At 39.8% G+C, this 18,096-nt stretch overlaps 1 protein-coding gene across 1 annotated transcript; it reads right to left on the reverse strand.

Moving 5' to 3' along the window:
* Positions 1–1,433: 1,433 nt before the first annotated feature.
* On the reverse strand, positions 1,434–3,842 carry Vajk4 (chitin-binding protein vajk4). Its single transcript, XM_083040185.1, has 2 exons — positions 3,602–3,842; positions 1,434–3,288 (listed from the first exon to the last, which is right to left on the reverse strand). Exons 1-2 carry the CDS (start codon positions 3,611–3,613, stop codon positions 2,164–2,166), a joined length of 1,137 nt encoding a protein of 378 aa, XP_082896311.1. The 5' UTR covers positions 3,614–3,842; the 3' UTR covers positions 1,434–2,163.
* Positions 3,843–18,096: the final 14,254 nt, after the last annotated feature.

Here is an 18,096-nt window from a genome sequence, read left to right on the forward strand (position 1 = left end):
ATTGCATCATTATCGATTTCTCTTCATGTTTGATAATACTACATGTAATTTGTAGTAATTTTTTGTCACATCTAAACGGACGCGGAAGTGAGATTTTATTGACGGCTAAACGAGCGTCTAAGAAACGATGGAACATTCACCGGATTTTTTTTTTTTTTTTTTTTTAAATAGAAAAGTTCAGTATAGAATACGATCTGCTACGGACATTTTAATCTTTATTTCTATTTACTTGCGCGTGAGTTTCAATTACGCCGCGACTGATAATATCGATAGAAAAGAGTAAAGACAGCCTGTCCATCCTGTATAACGAAATAGGAAATTTGTTCGTTAATGTGACTCGACCTAATTTCTCGTCAGAAATATTTTATTATTTATATAATAAATTTATTATCCCTCCTCTCTCTGTCTGTACAGAGACGAATATATCTCGTGATCGAATTAAATGAATTAAGACAAATTTTATTTTCATACATACAACATTAATTTGAGGCTAATTGAATATTAATTTAGTATCGCGTGTGAGAGAACTCTCACTTTATATAGCAAGTGTTTCTCGCGTTTCGAATATTTTAAGGAGTTGTGTGAAAAAAAATTCTCGAATTTCGTGAATCAATTTTTGATCACAATAAATCGACTTGGTGAAAGGAGTGGCGATAGAAATCTCTGGAATACATACATATGCCTCCGTAGATATCCGCGTTGGAAATATGACGTTTACACGGGTATACGCGGACACGGGTGCCTCGATGGAGAAAGTAATGCTTTCCTGAACGCGCGACGCGTATGTATCTTAATAAACGACCGGGAGGCACGAGAATTAAAATTCACTCAAGAATCGAAAGTGCTCTATGAGGAAGTCCATGTAGCTTCTGTCTCGCCAGCAGGATATACCCGCTTCCTTTTTATTTGCGCGTGATATATATTTATTTTTTTTTGTTGATTGAGCCGGGAAAAGGAATACGGACTCTTTCTCTTTGAGAGAAGCTAATATCAATAATATTATGCGCTTTTACCGTGTTCGTTAGACCGGAAAGTGAACGCGGAAGGATCCTTATAATTTACATGTGCGATTTTTTTTTAATCGTTTACATTTTTTTTGGACTCCGTGAGAATATTTTTTTTTTTTAAGATTGTTCGGATACCTCAACGCGCAATTGAAACTTTTTTTCCTCGCCGACAATAGAACGGTAAATTTAGAAGAGTGAAACTCTCGCGTTCGCTTAGCGGTCAACGAAATTCTCTCTAGAAAGTAAATCTTGACGTTGATGTATATCACGCTATATGAGCGCAGCACGTTTCGGTATATGAATTTACGCACCAACGTATTATTTTATCTGTCTGTGTGTTATCTCATTTTCTTTTTTTTTTTTTTTTAAAGTAAGAAAAACCATTTTTGGGATCTTAGATCTGCTATCGGGATAAGGATTAAGAAAAGTAAGGTGTGTAATAGGCGCAAGAGCGTTTATTTAATCTTTCATATAAAAAGATACGTACTCTTTTCACAATACATTCTTTACTTAACTTACTTAGGTACAACATTTCTCAGTATGGTAAACATACTTCACAGCAATACTGTGCTACGAACATAAAGGATCGCCGCGAGCATTAAGCGAATAATGTTCGTTGAAACTCTTACACTCTTTTCTATGTTCTTTTTGAAACGCAAAATTATATGTTTGTCTAGGCCCTAGGCTTTTCAGAGAGAAAGAGGGAGATATGTGTCAATCCATTAATTGCCGCGAATAATATATCGATAAAATAATCGATTTACCCATATCTCATCGTAAAATCACGCAGCTTAAGAATATTTCGACCGAAATAATCGCTACAATGATGCGTTTTCTGAAAATATAATATAATAGAAAAATTAAATAAAATCGATAAACTTCGTCAATCGTTACAGCTAATAGGTCATCCCCGTTAATTGCGTGTAATTGTCATATTTCTTTCCGTACGACAATCGCGGGATAAAGATTTTTAATTAAGCGACTAAAATTTCGATCAATTGCCGAGATCCTCCCAAAGAGATTTTCTAAAATGGTCCAGCGAAAAGATATACCAATTCGTAGAAAAAGCGCGCGATCACATCGAGAGAGAGAGAAAATAAGAAGGCCTCTCGTCTCATGTTCGCTTCATTGTCGCCGAAGATCAGCCGTGAAGCGATTAATAACCGCCGGAATGGAAATCGTAACCTCCTCCGTCGCCTCCTCCGTAACCACCGCCGTAACCGCCGCCGTGGCCGCCGCCGTAGCCACCACCATAATCACCGCCGCCGCCACCATAGTCCTCGTGCTTTATGTGCACCGGTATGTGCACCGGAACTTTAACCGGTACCGGTACTTCCTTCTCGACGGGAACCGCCACCTCTTTCTCGACCAAGTACGGTTTGTCTACCGGCACCTTGATTGGGACCGGGACCGGCTTCTCCACCGGCACTGGCACCGGTTTGTGCACGTGATAGGGTTGCGGCACTAGCACCTTAACCGGCACCGGATACGGTTTCGGCACCGGGACCGGATAAGGCTTGTCGACGGGCACCTTCACCTCGTACGGTATCGGCTTCTCCACCGGCACCGGATACGGCTTTTCAACGGTGACCGGATACGGTTTAGGCACGTGGACCGGATACGGTTTGTCGACGGGCACCTTCACCTCGTAGGGCACCGGTTTCTCCACCGCGTACGGTTGCGGTACCGGCACCTTTACCTTCACCGGGAAGGGCACGTGCTTCTCGACCGTGTAGGGTTGTGGTACAGGCACCTTCACTGGTACCGGTATGTGCTTCTCGACGGTGTAGGGTTGCGGCACGTATACCTTGACCTCGTAGGGCTTGTCCACGGGTACCTTTACCTCGTACGGCACCTTCTTCTCGACGGTATACGGTTGCGGCACGGGTACGGGCACCTTGACAAACACCTTCACCGGGTAAGGCACGTGCTTCTCGACGGTGTAGGGCTGCGGCACGCCGACCTTCACCTCGTACGGCACATGCTTCTCCACCAGGTAAGGCACGTGCTTCGTTACTTCGTACGGTACCGGCACTTTCTTCACAACCGTCACTGTCTTCACATGCTCGTGATGATCGTAGCTCGCGCCACCCCCGTCGCCTCCGCCACCGTGTAGATCGACTCCACCGCCGCCCAAGTCACCGAAACTGTGTACAAGACCGCGTTTCTCCGTCTTTTTGTCCGCTGGTCCCGCCTCGAACTGCGAATTCTTGTCACTCGCCTCGCTCGACTCCTTCGAGCATATAACTTGAGTGGCCACTGCCACCAAAATGATGGCAATCTGAAGTCACGCGTCAAAGATATATATATATATATATTTTTGCATCAACAGCTAATAAATGATAAAAATTAATTTATGCGCGCGTATCAAGTTGCAAAAAATATTTTTAACTTTTGAGATCGCGCGAGATATTTCTATATTTTAAATCAAGAACTATACTATTTTATATATTATTTTTCTTTTACAAGTTTGCAGACAAAAGAAATTTTGGTTATATTAAAATCAATATATTACATTAATTCCAAGATGCAAGATCTATGATATTTATCCGAGATCTGATCTTTAATTTCATCCACTTTTTGCACTAACTTACCTTGATATTCATTCTCGAGTTCGCGTATGTTTTTAGCGTGGCGTATGACCACTAACTGAACCGCTACGTTTTCTAGTCTGAGCCTTATATAGCCCGCGCTATAATAGCTTGGCACTTTCCCTGCACCTCATCGCTTATATTATCCGTATGGAGTCTTGCTTTACGTATGTACGTTAGTACAAAAAAGTCGCCTGGGCGAGTTCAGGAAATAAACAGGCGTGCGAAATTCGCTTCGTGATAGCTTAAAGTTCACAACACCAAATTCGAAAATATCTGCCAACATGCGATTTGTATTGTATGTGAAACTTACTTTCTTTCTCGATACAAATGATCAATCATATGCATAGGTAGACCCTTGCATATATTATATATATATATATATATATATATATATATATATATATATATATATATGTTTGCATATAAAATATATCTTTCTCTTTTTATCTTGTATTTCATTTTTAAAAAAGAAAGTTTTTTCACATTTTTTTCAAGAGTTGTGAGCAAACTTGAAAAAATTTTTAATTTTTAATTTTTTTCTTGAGACATGCAATGCATATTTATACATGCATACAATGGATAAAAACAATGAACGTATACATATGATATATGTCACATATTTAAGAACTGCATTGAAAATTATTAATTTGACTAAAAGCATTTAGTTAATTATTTTTTCTTGAAACATTTAAATATTTAAATACGACATATTTGACAATTGCTTCCTCTATCTACACATAAAATATATCTCACAGTTAATATAAAATATACACAAAAAATTCTCTATATTATATAAATATATTATAGCACAAAAAACTGGGGCTACAAAGTAAATGGAGGAAGTTAATGTTCGCGAAGTTATGGTCGGCGAATGTGCAACACCGTGATTTCCGTCTCTCCTTGTCAAATTGCCATGTACGCAACGCTAAATCAACGCTTTGTTTGTATCTCCCTTTTCTCGGTAGATGATAGGTGAAAACTCACGTAACGTTGAATGAGAAACAATATCATGCAAATGGCTTTCGAATGCTATGTTCAACGCACGTCAGCAAATTCGATTAATCTCGCTTCTCACATGGACCGATTAGAGCAGCATTTATAGTTCTTTCATCGCGCCTCATTAGGCAGATTTTATTAATATACACACATTGCTAATTATTCATATACACGTTGTCTATTTTATAGAATGTTACTTCAAAATATTGTATTTTTTCTAAATCGAAAGAAGATGATACGCGTTTTTTCGATACCCTTCCGTTTTGTAATTACATTTGCATCGAAGATATATATACCATCTTGCTCTACGGGTGTATTGTTTTTTAGAGATGCCGTTATCGTTCAATGCCAGTTGTCTGAGCTTTCGCGCTAACCGTATCAATGAGCCCCTATTACAGGCGCGTGTAATTACTGTAGAAATCCGAGTAAAGCTGTGCGAAAGCAGCTGTAATCGCGAGCTTCGCATACGGAATGTGTAATGCCGTATATGTTAATACGACTCGCATGCGCGTCGTACATTTCGATCGAGATATATCGCAATTTTTAACGATTAATCGTCGCTCAAACATCGTCGAGGATCGTACACTGGCGAACGCTTATTATTCTATCCATCGCCTCGCGTGTTCCAATCCGATAAATAATACGGTAAAGATGACAAATATATCGCCCAAATGAGTTTGCTTTGCACCCTTAATTAATCGATTGACGCACAACGTCATTAATTAAACTTTGCATTAGTGGAAGCTAACGATTACGAAGAAAGCGAATTTACAAATTTGACATTAATATCGTACAAGGAAACGCGTTATTTTGCTTTCGTGATCAATCGTAAGATTTATTGGATAGGAAAATCAATCTATCGCGCACACGAGATATAAAGTAATCTTGAAAAACTGCCAAGAATGTTACTTTGGACTCTGAACGTATAAAAGAGAATAAAGCTATTAAATTATGTTCGCGCTATCGGATATTAGTTATCGTTTCATCGGCAATTACTTCACGCAACCGTCATTTAGCATGTTTTATGCCAGCGACGTATGCTCACTTGATGACTGATCATTGAGACAGTTATCAATTATTATAGAACACGAGAATATAAAATATTCATAATGAATGTATAACAGCACTGAATTAATCTCGCAATTAATATTTAAAGTTTTAATACATATGTTTAAAGGATTTTTATGAATTCTCATAAATTCAGATTTAGTGCAAAAAAAAAACACAATGTGTAGAAGTAAATCTATGTTCGCGAATCGCGATTGTAACAACCTTATGCGTAATTATCTCATTATTAGAAGACGTTCACTTTTCTCTCTCTCGCTCGTTCGCTCTTTCTTTCTCCTGTTCTTTCTAGATTATACGTAACGTTATTTGACGGTGCAATGTCTCGATAAGACCCACGGCAGAACATTCGATAATAAGTTCCCTCCCTTCCTCCTTTTTTCTCTTTTCCTCCCCCCTTTCTTTTTAATTTTTTTTCCTTTCCCTTTTCCTCCTTTTATTTCTCTATCTTTTTTCATCTCTATACCTCTCTCTTTCCTTCTCATCCAGAGGAGTATAATCTATCGCTACTGGCGCGCAAATTACTCGGTAGCGATGGCCGCCGTCGGGCGGTTTTTAATTGACGACGGACGAAATGAAGTATCATGCCGTGCATTATAATTGGAAACTTTTATGTTGCGTGCGCGGCCACGGCACGTCGGGGGCCTACCGAGGCGTGAATCCGAGCTTGCATTTTCGCTACGATCGCACACTCTGCGTTCTCCTCTTCGTGTTACTTTTTTTTTTCCCTTTCACGGATTTCGAACGCGTCAGTCGTATGCCCTTCAAAAAAAAAAAGGTGTGTACGATCATCGCTGTAAGATTGCACCACCGAGAGGATAAACACTAACGGCAAAATTTGTTTCAGGGCTCCTCGCGAGCCAATCTTTTCTCTGTCAGTGGCTCCTTTCATTAATCTATCATTAACAAAACAATCTTCTCATGTTTTCGATTTGCAACGCAAATATTAGCGATGGGATTAAGTGACTTACAAGTATGCTCGAATTTGTTTGCATATGGTTTTGAACGCTCTATGATTACTTTGAAAAGAAAACATTACTTTCAAGTAGACTGGAACCTGGACGAAGTTCAAATCCTCTATGATTATCTCGAAAAACAAGAACACTACTTCCAAGTATCTAGATCATGTATTTTCGAATCTTTTATGAGGACTTAGAAATTTTACGTTTCAAATCCAAATATTTGTATGAAGCAAAAGCTAATTTAATATATATTTTATTATAATTGAAACACTTTTACACACAATAAAAAGTATAACACAAAATAGTAGTATATAATAGTATCATAATTCTAAATCTTGAGAATTTTCGAGTACTACTTACAAACAATTCCATTCTCTTGCAGATACTCAATCTAAAATTCGAATATAACTGTTCTAGAGTTGATTACTTTAAAAGTATAATATATATTATTTCTTATGAATATATATTATTTGCGCGTATTCTAGAAAATAAAGTTTGATTATTGGAGACTCGGCTCGGATTTTTAAATACATACATATTGAACTTGATCCCATCCGTAACATAAATGCTATAATGCAAAACCTTATTCTTTTCCGCATATCATATATATGCGCACGCAGATCCGCATTTATCCTCTCATCCATATTAATGGTAACGCGTCTAACGAGGCGTTTGATGGAAAAGTGAAAGGAGACACGCGGCGCGCGACTTTCCCCGAAATCTTACAACACGAATCCGAACGGGTATAATAATACGAGCGGCCCAGGCGAGATTGTACGCTTAATGTTTCATCGACACAAACTCCATAAAATTTGGCAGGAAGTTTGACGCGAGGATTCGCACGCGTAATACCGCGATTAATCACCTTTTTCGGGGTTGGTGTGTTTTTTACGGACGGCGCCACCGGAAATTTCTGCACGGAAGCTATGCGCCGGGGAAAAGAATAATGATACTTTAGTCTTCGTCCTACAAAGCAGATTCTTGCACCAGGTTGTTTAATCGACGGGAATACGACCGAACGATTCGAGAGAGAGGAGCAGAGTTTACATGGTGCACATACGTATATATGTATCCGAGAGAATATCACGCGCTGATAAAAGCGGAGTATAACTACTATCCTCGACACTTGGCGGGGATAACGCGACTATAATCGCGCGAGCATTAAGAATCCGTGATGCCGAAGCGAGTGAATCGCGCCGGACCGGTTCGCTTACGATAATCATCATTCTTCTCGCGGCCGCGCAAAACAAACGTTTCATTTCGACGATAATCATAACGATGGAACGAGCGCGACCGATCGTTATACGCTTACGTTACAAATATATAATTGCTGGCCGTTCACGTTATCATTATTGAGAGTAAAGGACGACGCTCGCGGCTAATGAAAAATGCCTCGCGGACAGATTGAGAAAAATCGAACCACCCCTCTGCGAGAAAAGCATTTACGGAGTCGCCGTTAAGTAAGCGGGGCGAAAGGTGAGCGCACCTGCGAGAAGAAGTCTTCCGAGAAGACTTTTCGGTCAACGACTAACGCGTTACTGATGACGTTACTGAAGACCCGGCGGTTCGCTCTCTGCGAACGTTTCACCGCAGGAGGAACGAACGAGCGAGCTAGCGAGCGAAGCGCAGGAGATTATGTAACTTTAATTGCGTTCTAACTACCGTGCAATTGGACGATGGCGGGCCGTGCAACCTGCAGTTTCGGCTGTATCTCATTAAGACGTTGCCTCGACTAATGCGACGACCGAGTGACTTTTGCGAGCGCAAATCCGCTCCTTTTTTTTTTCTTTTTTCTTTTCCTTTATTATTCTCCGAGACGCGTAATTTATGACCCCCGAGAACCGGCAGGAAAGGCCAATCCCCCACGGTAATCCTACAGCATCCGGTAAAACCGACTTCACACGAGCCTTAGTATTATCGCATATAGTGGTTTGTTCTTCTTTTTTTTTTTTGGTTTTTTTCTTTATAATACAGCAACTAATTTTGCGCCACCGGACTTTGCGCCGAGATTATCTTACGGAATTATCGCGATTTCTCTATATATCGCGTAAAATGTCGATGAATATCACAGTCGGAAGTGTAATGCGCCCGATCGAAGAAAGCGCTTGTATCGTATGAATATTAAATTATAAATACACGATAGTCTCGCGCGGCGGGAAAATATTCCTCGAGTGTGTATACGGCAGCGGCACGGAATTACGTTTCCTTCGAGGATAGTCACGGAGATTTCACTTTGGTGATTTCACATATGCGCGAGCGCATTCGCCTCGCCGATCCTTCTTTTTATTCTCTTCTTCATTCCTCGTGCCTAGATGAAAGTGCACGCGCGAATCGCGCTCAAATCGCATCGGATCCGCGACGAAATCGACTGCGTGTTACGCCAAGTCCGATCGAGATGATGACGGAAAATCATTGTCGCTGATTGATGATTAATAGCTCGCGCTTACGACACATACGCGACTCTTCGATAATTTTCCATGTTTTTCCTCTGTCGTTGGAAAAGCTTTTATTCTATCGCGAGATTTCTCACGATGTGAGATTTCTCACGATGCTTGTCCCTAATTGTAAGAATGATTCTTTAGTTTTCGCAACAATTGTTCCGCAACACATTTTTGGTAATATTATAATTATAGGAAGATATCGAATCGATAATCAAATTTGATATACGCAAGTAATGTGTATAATTCATCTATGTTTTATTATTCGTTTAAAATTCTTGTTCCCTTACGCTATATTGAATAATATGAAGAATCAGAAACAAAAAGACATAATTTTTTTGCGAAATATGTGAAAATAAAATAATCTCACTTCTGACATAATTCAATATGACTACAGTTAGGACACACGGAGCTTTAATCCTTCAATTCCCATGGCAGCTTGAATACAAATTTTGTATTTTTATAAAGTTTTTAATTTTTTACATTAAATTGAGTTAATTAGATTATTTAATTAATTTTTACATTTTTGTATATTTTTATGCTTGAAAAGAAAAATAGAAGCGTCATCTACAGACATGAAACCTAGAAAAAAAGTGTCACCTGGATGACAATGAGAATTGAAGGGTTAAGAGGGTTAAAGAGAGATTCTTCCAAACATTAACATTCATGGGGTAGGTCTTGACGATTAGCTCCGTGCTTTTCCTTCGATGGATCGAAGATCGAAACGAGCGACAATGAGATTCTTCGTGTCTCGTCGCACAAGCGGGCCACCAAAGTTCGGGACCCGCGTTATTTGTTGAGGGCACGATTATCCCGTTCGACGGCACATGTAATTTGAGCCGTATTACGCGCGCGTTGACAACATGTCGCGATTATGTTCGCACCTCTGGACGAGTCCGGTCCGGTCATATCGGCACGACTTTGGGCACGTTATGTACGTCCAGCCGCCGTCGATCGTACCATCCGATCCGATAACCAATTACCAAGAACATGGCGTCCAACGATGTCCCGTATCTGCCTGTCGTCAGCGACAGGTAGAATCCCGCGTATAGGTTCGTCGTAGAAATATCCTATTCGCTCGCTTCGATCACAATAGCCTGCCTTATTTTCCGGACGATTTGCGCGGAGACAAATTTATAATAAATCTATCGCACTTTCCGGGAGGGAGAAGAGGAGGATAATATAATATAATTAATTACACGCAAGTTTGAAGGAGTTTGTTGGAGAAAAGGTATCGCGGATCCTTGACAGATCTTCGCGGTTATTTAAAAAAATAATATAGACTTTTAATTAATTATATCATACTGTTTCATAAATAGTTTAAGACATTGCACCTTCTTATATTTTCAAATTATTTAAACATTGTTTGCGCCTTATGCGTAAATGTCGCAATAATGATGTAATGAATCATTAAGGAACGTGAAATCTAATGTCGAGCGTGTGTTCACTCGAGTTGTACGATTATCCACCGTATCACAAGTGTTGCGACACTTGATGCGTTGTGTAATTAGTTCTTTTCTCTCTATATATATAAGATTATATTATTTTTCCACATATATTCCATTTAAAGTTATAAACGCGTTATAAACTCGCATGTTTCGACCGAGTTTTTCCGAGATTCTTAAGCAATATAATAAAGAGTGATCGTAACCGGTTTTTTTGTTACGCAATTTATTTCGAAAGCATTGTTAAATGCGGGAGAGATGCAAATAACTTTGGGGAAACACAAATAATTAAAATACTCGTCTAAAGGCGAATTTTCTCCTTCGGAAAATATTAAGCAGTGCTATAAGAAATATATTAAAGATTATTCGAAAAGTTCTCTAGTCGCCTTTCAAAAGGTATCCTTAGCGGAGTCTTCGTCATTTCCAGAATGCAGCTGCAAGTGATTAGGAATAATAGTATACATTTTGTATATATTCATAGGGAGTAATTAAGTGACCTATCTAATAACGCGCGTTCTATAATAAGCGATTATGATAGAATCCCTCTTGTATTGACCGCGTCGATGGTTGTAAATTCTCGCAAATTAATTCTGCCCAAATAGAAACTTGTACGAGGTATTCCGAAAGATATTTCGATCGAAGATTATCATAGTTTTCTCTCTCTGACCGCCGTCGAATAGAATACGCCAGAACTATAATTTTCAACTTAATGTCGGGTCTATCGCGCGAATAAGAGCAAAACTTTCTGTGGATATAGTCAAGTGAGATCGGGAGAAAATTTGATAGATTCGCCAGTCGCGGCGATACGTGTACATTAACGTATATATATTAACAGATAATAATGAGCTCCAGAAATACCAGAGTATATTTACAATCCTTTCACATGGTGTAAATACAGTTTAATGTAACGTATTTAAAATGTCACAATGCATACCACAATTTTTTTTTTTCATGCTTTTATCTCCACATACTAACTCTCTAGCCTCTAGGCTCCGATTTCACTTTATCGCTGAAGAAGCTATAAATTTCCGCTTCAATCTCGTCTCGGATTCCTCGAATGATCGATCGAATTATAATAAAACACACGCTTTTATGCGACACGCGATTTATAACCGTTAATTAATGCAGCCGATAATAATCTTTACGAGCGATTTCCTATCCGGGACTTTTAATACACGATAGTCTCGAGTGTCTCCCAGTTGACATTTCAGGCTCGTGAGTCTCTTATCTACGGGATTTCCGCGTGATTTTCGCGAGGCTATTGATTCACATTATCCGCCTCGTCTGTGATTTAGCGCTAACGAACTCATCTCAGGACAGGCATCTCGGCACTTCTGTTCTCCCCGTGCTCTCTTTGCAATCCGTTAAAATCCTAAGGGAGTAATTTTGTAATTAACTCCGTAATCCCCCACCGCGCCCGTAACAGTAGCGCGCGATAAGCCATCGAGAGTAATCCAGTCCGGGTTACTGTCATTAAGGGGGAAGATGAGAAACGTCTTTAATCTTAATTCACGGCAGCTCTCTCTCTCCGACGTCGGGTAACGATTCGCAGAATGATGAAAACTGTTCATTTGCCGCGGGACATCATTATCATCGTACTTATCGTCGCACACATATCTGAAACGATACGCGTACTACCAAAATATCGATTGTTCAAGCTAATTTTTTGCGTGAAAAATAAAATCATTTGTCCTTCGATCAAAGCGCGAAATGACAAAGAAATGTTACTTTTGTTAAAAGTAGAGATTGATCGGAAGAAATCGATAATTTCTCTCGCGAGATAAAAAGAGAAGCATATGGCAAATAGACTCGTCATCGTCGAGGATGATCGGCGGAAGAGGTGTCGATGTATTTTAATTTGATCGCAAAGTGTAGAGTATTACGTGACATTGTAACTCTTTTATTAAACTGATTCGCATGCGTGATGTCTCTCAGGAGAGACGAGATAAATTTCACATGTGCGCGACGGGTTTATATATATATATATAAAAAAAAAAAAAAATAAAAAGAGAATAGAGGCGGTTACGTATCGTCAGGTGCAGTCGGCAAACTCGTCCCGCGTAGACCCTGTTGGCTTTCTTTACTTTTTTTTTCCTCTTTCCGGAGAGTTTCTCTTTTTTTTTCTACCGAAAATTTTTAGTTTACCTCCTCCCAGACCTGTGGTCGGCGCGTGCTGTAAACGCGGGTCGATATATCAGAAATGCACGAGACGCACGGGAGGCGAGCGATATAATATATATCGGACGCAATTAGGCACCGACTTGATTTAAGACCGGCTATACGATCCCCGCACCGGGGGTCACGGCCCCTGTAATTTCGCCAAAGAGATAGCGCGCGCGTTGCCTAATTAAGAGATCATTAACGAGATAGATAGTAAGTACTAGTAGAAAATTGAGTCGTTTGTTTTTTCAACGTTAGATATCAAAATAAATTGTGGACATCTTGATTTTTAAGCAACGGATCGTAGATAGTTAATCACGATAATACGCAATGATTAAATTCCCCCCCGAGTTCTTGCCCGAATTCACAAAATAATGCCAGACTGCCGAAAATCAAAGGGTTACCTTCTTACTTCGTTTACGTCAGACAGGTCTTAAACAGAGAGAGAGAGAGAGAGGGAGAGTGAGAGGGGGGGCGGGAGGGTTCCTCCCTAATCTCGACGGTACTGACGTATAGTCGGACGGGTGATCAAGATGCCGTCGAAATTTTTGCAGGTCGTCGACATCGCGCTTTCTCGCGTATTAAAATTAATAGAATACAAGGTCGATCGCGACCGACGAAATTTGAAAATGTCAAGTGTTCTAATCTCGTTCGCGTACATTTATAAGATTTTTAGTCATTAACATCAGATTTTAATTACGTTGTACGAAATTAACTAGTTGCTCAGTCTTTAAATTATAACGTCATAAAGTAAGATCTTGTCAAACTTGAAAAAGGTACAGGTGCCGATTAGCCGCGCGTAATGAAGGTTAAACGTCTCGTCTTTAACAACATGAATTCTTAAAGTATATCGTTATTCTAATTTTACGAGAATTACGGCATCGTCAAAATGGACTAATAAGCTTTTGTGACACTCTCGGACGAGATTCTCTCTCTCTCGATTAACTCATCTTTTACTCGCGATTACTCGGAGACAGTTGGGAATAATTTCAGATACATATTAACAATTTAATTGTCATTAATGTTACGAAAAAACTATTTTCGAAGGATAATTTGCCATGCATTATTTTACGAACAACAGATAGATTAGATATAATTAATCTCGACGTAATTTGTGAATTAGAGACAAAGTTTGCAATATATGCGATATATTAATAAAGAATTGAGAAAAACATCGAGATCGCGATATCAGGGTGGTAGACGACTATTTTTTTTTTCTACCGATCGTAAACGCAGACAGGGGGACTGACGATGGCAAAGGACCCATTTATGTATATATTCGCAATCACGAATCCTTAAATTGCGCACTAGCGTACTAGAAACGTTCAATCTGGCAAATTACTCGCGCGCGTTTCGGCGAACCCGAATGGGACCCGAATTTATCCACGTCTGCCTTGTAATCGAGCCCGCGCGCATTAATGCATTCCGTAACCCAGTTAGGTCGGCCTCTGCCGATGTAAAAGAGAAAGAAAGAGAGTCGATGCACATTCGCATCCGCTACGTGTCGCGTGGCCAGCACACGACGACGACGACGACGACGACGACGCGTCAAATAACGGGAGAAGGCAGGATGAGAAAAGGGAAAAATAAAGAAGAGACAAGTCGATCGGATTGGCGATAGTGTGTGAGAGAGAGAGAGATAAAGCAAAAGCCGGACGCTCAATTTCTGTCGCATCTGCCTAAATATACGATAGCCTATGATCAGCACTCGGCTCGGGGTATATTATATAGTCGATACGTCTAATGTCGTCCGATTGCGATAACTTTCGACTACTTATCGTACACGCATTATCGCGGCACCCCATATTCTCATCGAAAAGGTCGACTATTATACCTGTCTCGATATCGAAAGCCGCTATCGACGAGAGTTTTTTCGAGACATGAGATTGTTATGTTGCGATTTGTTGTATATAGCCTCGAGTTTTTGTAATTATATTTTGATTTGTATAATGCATATACTTTAGAGACGGTCGATTTTCAATATGTAGAGATGTAAACAAAGACAGTTATGAATCGCATCAGTCAGTAGTATTCGAGCATTCACATCGATAAGACATAGATTAGATCTCATTGTCTTTTTCTGGATCTCTTCTCGATTATAACTTTTACGCAAGGTAATTAATTAAAAATGAAAGATTTTAAAGAAAACAAAGTATATTTCACAGTATATATTCTTTATTCTTTGTTTCTTTATTATTTATCACATATTCTCATGTATGTAACGTTACGTAACCACGCAAACATAAAATAATGAAGAAATAAGGATAAAAGCGATAAAAAATAGAAGAGTATAGACAGCAAAGAGGGACACAAGTGTATTAATTTTTTTTTATTAAAAAAATTTATTTTTTCTTAATTCACTGTTAATTAGATTTATATTTAATTCAATTGTTTTAAGATAATATCAAGAATTTATTATATACATGCGCATTAGATTCGCCGCATTTTTCGTAATGTACTTCATCGTGCATAACACACGCGCGTGCTTCACGGTTTTTAAGCTCATTATCCGCTTGAAAATTCGTTTGTGATATGATTTTATATTATCGATAGCGCTTAAAATTTCAGGCAAATCGTACGATCGCTAATTTTATTAAACACACGATCGAAAGATCTTTCACAATTATGACAATAAGTCCAGCAGCGTGACTGAAAGGATTCTGCCAAGAACGCGAGAAAGTTTTCGAACTTGTATTTACGCGATTATCACCCGTATAGAAATGATAATTGACGCATGCTTGCATGATCGCTAAATTACTCTTTCTTCTTTAGCGCATCGCAATATGAAGCCGATCGTGTGAAATTATTAAAAGCTAGATATATACGATTTTCCTCTCGATACACCTTAAATAAATAAATATAATTATTACGTTGTGTCGCGCGCGCACAAATACACATTATTATTTTTCGACGTGTCTGATCCTTTTCGTTTCGACTTTTTAGTCTTTCTTGTACATTCAGTCTCTCGTGAAATGATCCGATCGCGAAAGAGAGGATTGCGCTATTACGAGGTGCCTGCACGCTGTGGACACGGACTGATCGAGACACATTTTGGCTAATAGGCATTCGTGATTTCGCGTGCTTAGATTCTGAAAAGGCAGGTGAACACAGCAGCGGCGGCAACTGTCCCCTCGGAGGCAAAGATCGAAGCGCATCCCGCTCCAAATTTCTTTCTTTTTTTGTCCCCCAGCTCTCTTTCTCTTTTTTCCACACTCTACTCTATTTTACTCTACTTTCTTTCCTTCTGTGCGGCGGATGCACGCAAAAAGGCAACGAAGCGAAAAAAAAGGGGGCAGATTGGGACGCGTTGTCCTCCTGGGTAATAGGTGCATCGGATGCAGTCTACCGACCAATCTAAGCGCAAGTAGGCGGCACCCTAAAATTTCGCATTGACTTTCTAAGAGGCTCCTCTCGTACCCGGTGGCTCTCATAAATCGCGCATAGAAAGAGAGAGGGAGAGAAACGTGGCAGATCGGAGTCTGATCCGAGGCCCCGATGGCGAAGACGTGTCCCCCGATCGTAATTGCGATTTGTTGTATATAAATTTTAGGACAAACGATTGGCGTTTACGATTGGCGTCTGGCTTTGATTAGATGCGAAACGCATTTTTTATCGTCCTCTGCATTCTACCATAATACATTTTCGCGAGCCAATATATATATATAGGTATATACGAACGTCCGGCTCTCGGAATCTATGCAAATCAGCTCCGGGTGCAATTCAGGGATCGTTGAACGAATAAGGGAGGAAACTGACGACTGATAACGCAACGCCGGATATCAGCTCAGATATAATATATATATTTTTATGATCTAGACTAGATCGATATTTTAGGATGCAAATCCATTGAGATCGATCCTTTTTTACAACGATAATCAATTCTCAAACTCGTTAGTATTTCTCGAGCGAAGCGTTTAGATTTATTTTCGCCCTCCCCTGTCCCGGTCATATATACGATATATACGAGGGAAAAAAGAAGTTTCTCGATTCGCCGCGCGCGTAAGAAATCCTCTACATCAGCTGTAAACCACGTTCGCGGGATCTCGTCACTCAAAGACACAAATTGTCGCCACCGATCATTTTGTCCCGCCGTATAAGTGTAATGTATGTGTGCGCGAATGTGTGTCGCGTCGATCGATCCGCGAAGACGACGGCTTCTTGCTGTAACCGTCCTCCCCGACAAGGAATGCGGATTTGTCTCCCCGAGTATCACCAAGTTGGCCGTGTCGAACGACGACCGTTCGCCTCGACCAAACTTGTAGAGGAAAAGACGAATGTCCCTCGACCGAGACATCGGGATCTCGAGGAGAGGCGCGTTTACGCCTTCTCTCGCCGGGACACACAACAGGTATGGGTTTTCCATATAATCCTCTGTCCCTCTTTCCTCTTCCTCTCTCTCCTCTCGTCGCTGCTTCGTTCTCGTGCCGTGGCCTTAGTAGTAGAAGAAGAAGAACAGGAACGCGCCGATTTCAAGAGTCATTATCTGTGACGTGCCGAGACTATGGTTATGTCAAAAAATCGTTCCCTCTGTCTGTGTTCGCGCGTCTCTTTGCGGCTTCCGCCGTGAGCACGAGACCGACCGACCGACCTGCTTATTAAAACCAACGAGATTCTTGGTTACGTGCTCTGTTTGGTCACGCAGAACATTGCGACACGTGTCTGCGTTTAGATTCTCGCGCAAATGATTAAACGGTCGTATTTTCTAGTCCAAGAACGATCATAAATATGCGTATCTCAGCTAGCTCCGATATACTATATAGAATACAGACTATATATATACCATATAATATATTAGAAATACTGTATTAAATATCTTTTATTAGAAGAAAAAAGTACATCAAAATCGTATCATTTTTTAATTTTAGCCAAAAGTTAAAATAAGGATACTTATAGATATTTACTACAGATTCTCTATCAAATTGTTCAACAGTTTTAGTAATATTAATTCAAACTTTTGTTTTCTTTCTTAGCAATACGTCTTTTTTTAAACTAAAAAATTGATTTCTGAATTTACGCATATATAGAATAATATTATCAAAAGAGAAATTATTTAGCACATCGTTATATATAGATCAATATAATTCGCCCAAAAAAATCGCAAGAAAGATTAATTGAATGTGAAACAGCGGTAGAATATCTGTTAGTTTGGTGCTTTTTTGTACGATATGTATTATGTCATCATGAAAATTGCAGGATCGTAATATTTATGGAGAGTTTTCACACAGTGAACGCAAAGTTACTTTCCACGGGGCGAGTTGCCGAGCGGAGCGTATAATATAAGCCCGGTAATGCAAGATTATTAGCATTGCTGTTAATATTATTACTGTTATTACAAGTGCCCCTCGTAACGTATCGTGGCATGCGAGGTGTTTCGGGTCATCATTGTTGTTGCATCACCGGCGTGTTAAGCGCGCGCGCGCGTAATTCGC

The sequence above is a fragment of the Prenolepis imparis genome, unplaced genomic scaffold, assembly GCF_030444845.1.
Source record: "Prenolepis imparis isolate NDT839.2.m4 unplaced genomic scaffold, iyPreImpa1.0 SCAF_6, whole genome shotgun sequence".
Taxonomy (NCBI): Eukaryota; Metazoa; Arthropoda; class Insecta; order Hymenoptera; family Formicidae; genus Prenolepis; species Prenolepis imparis.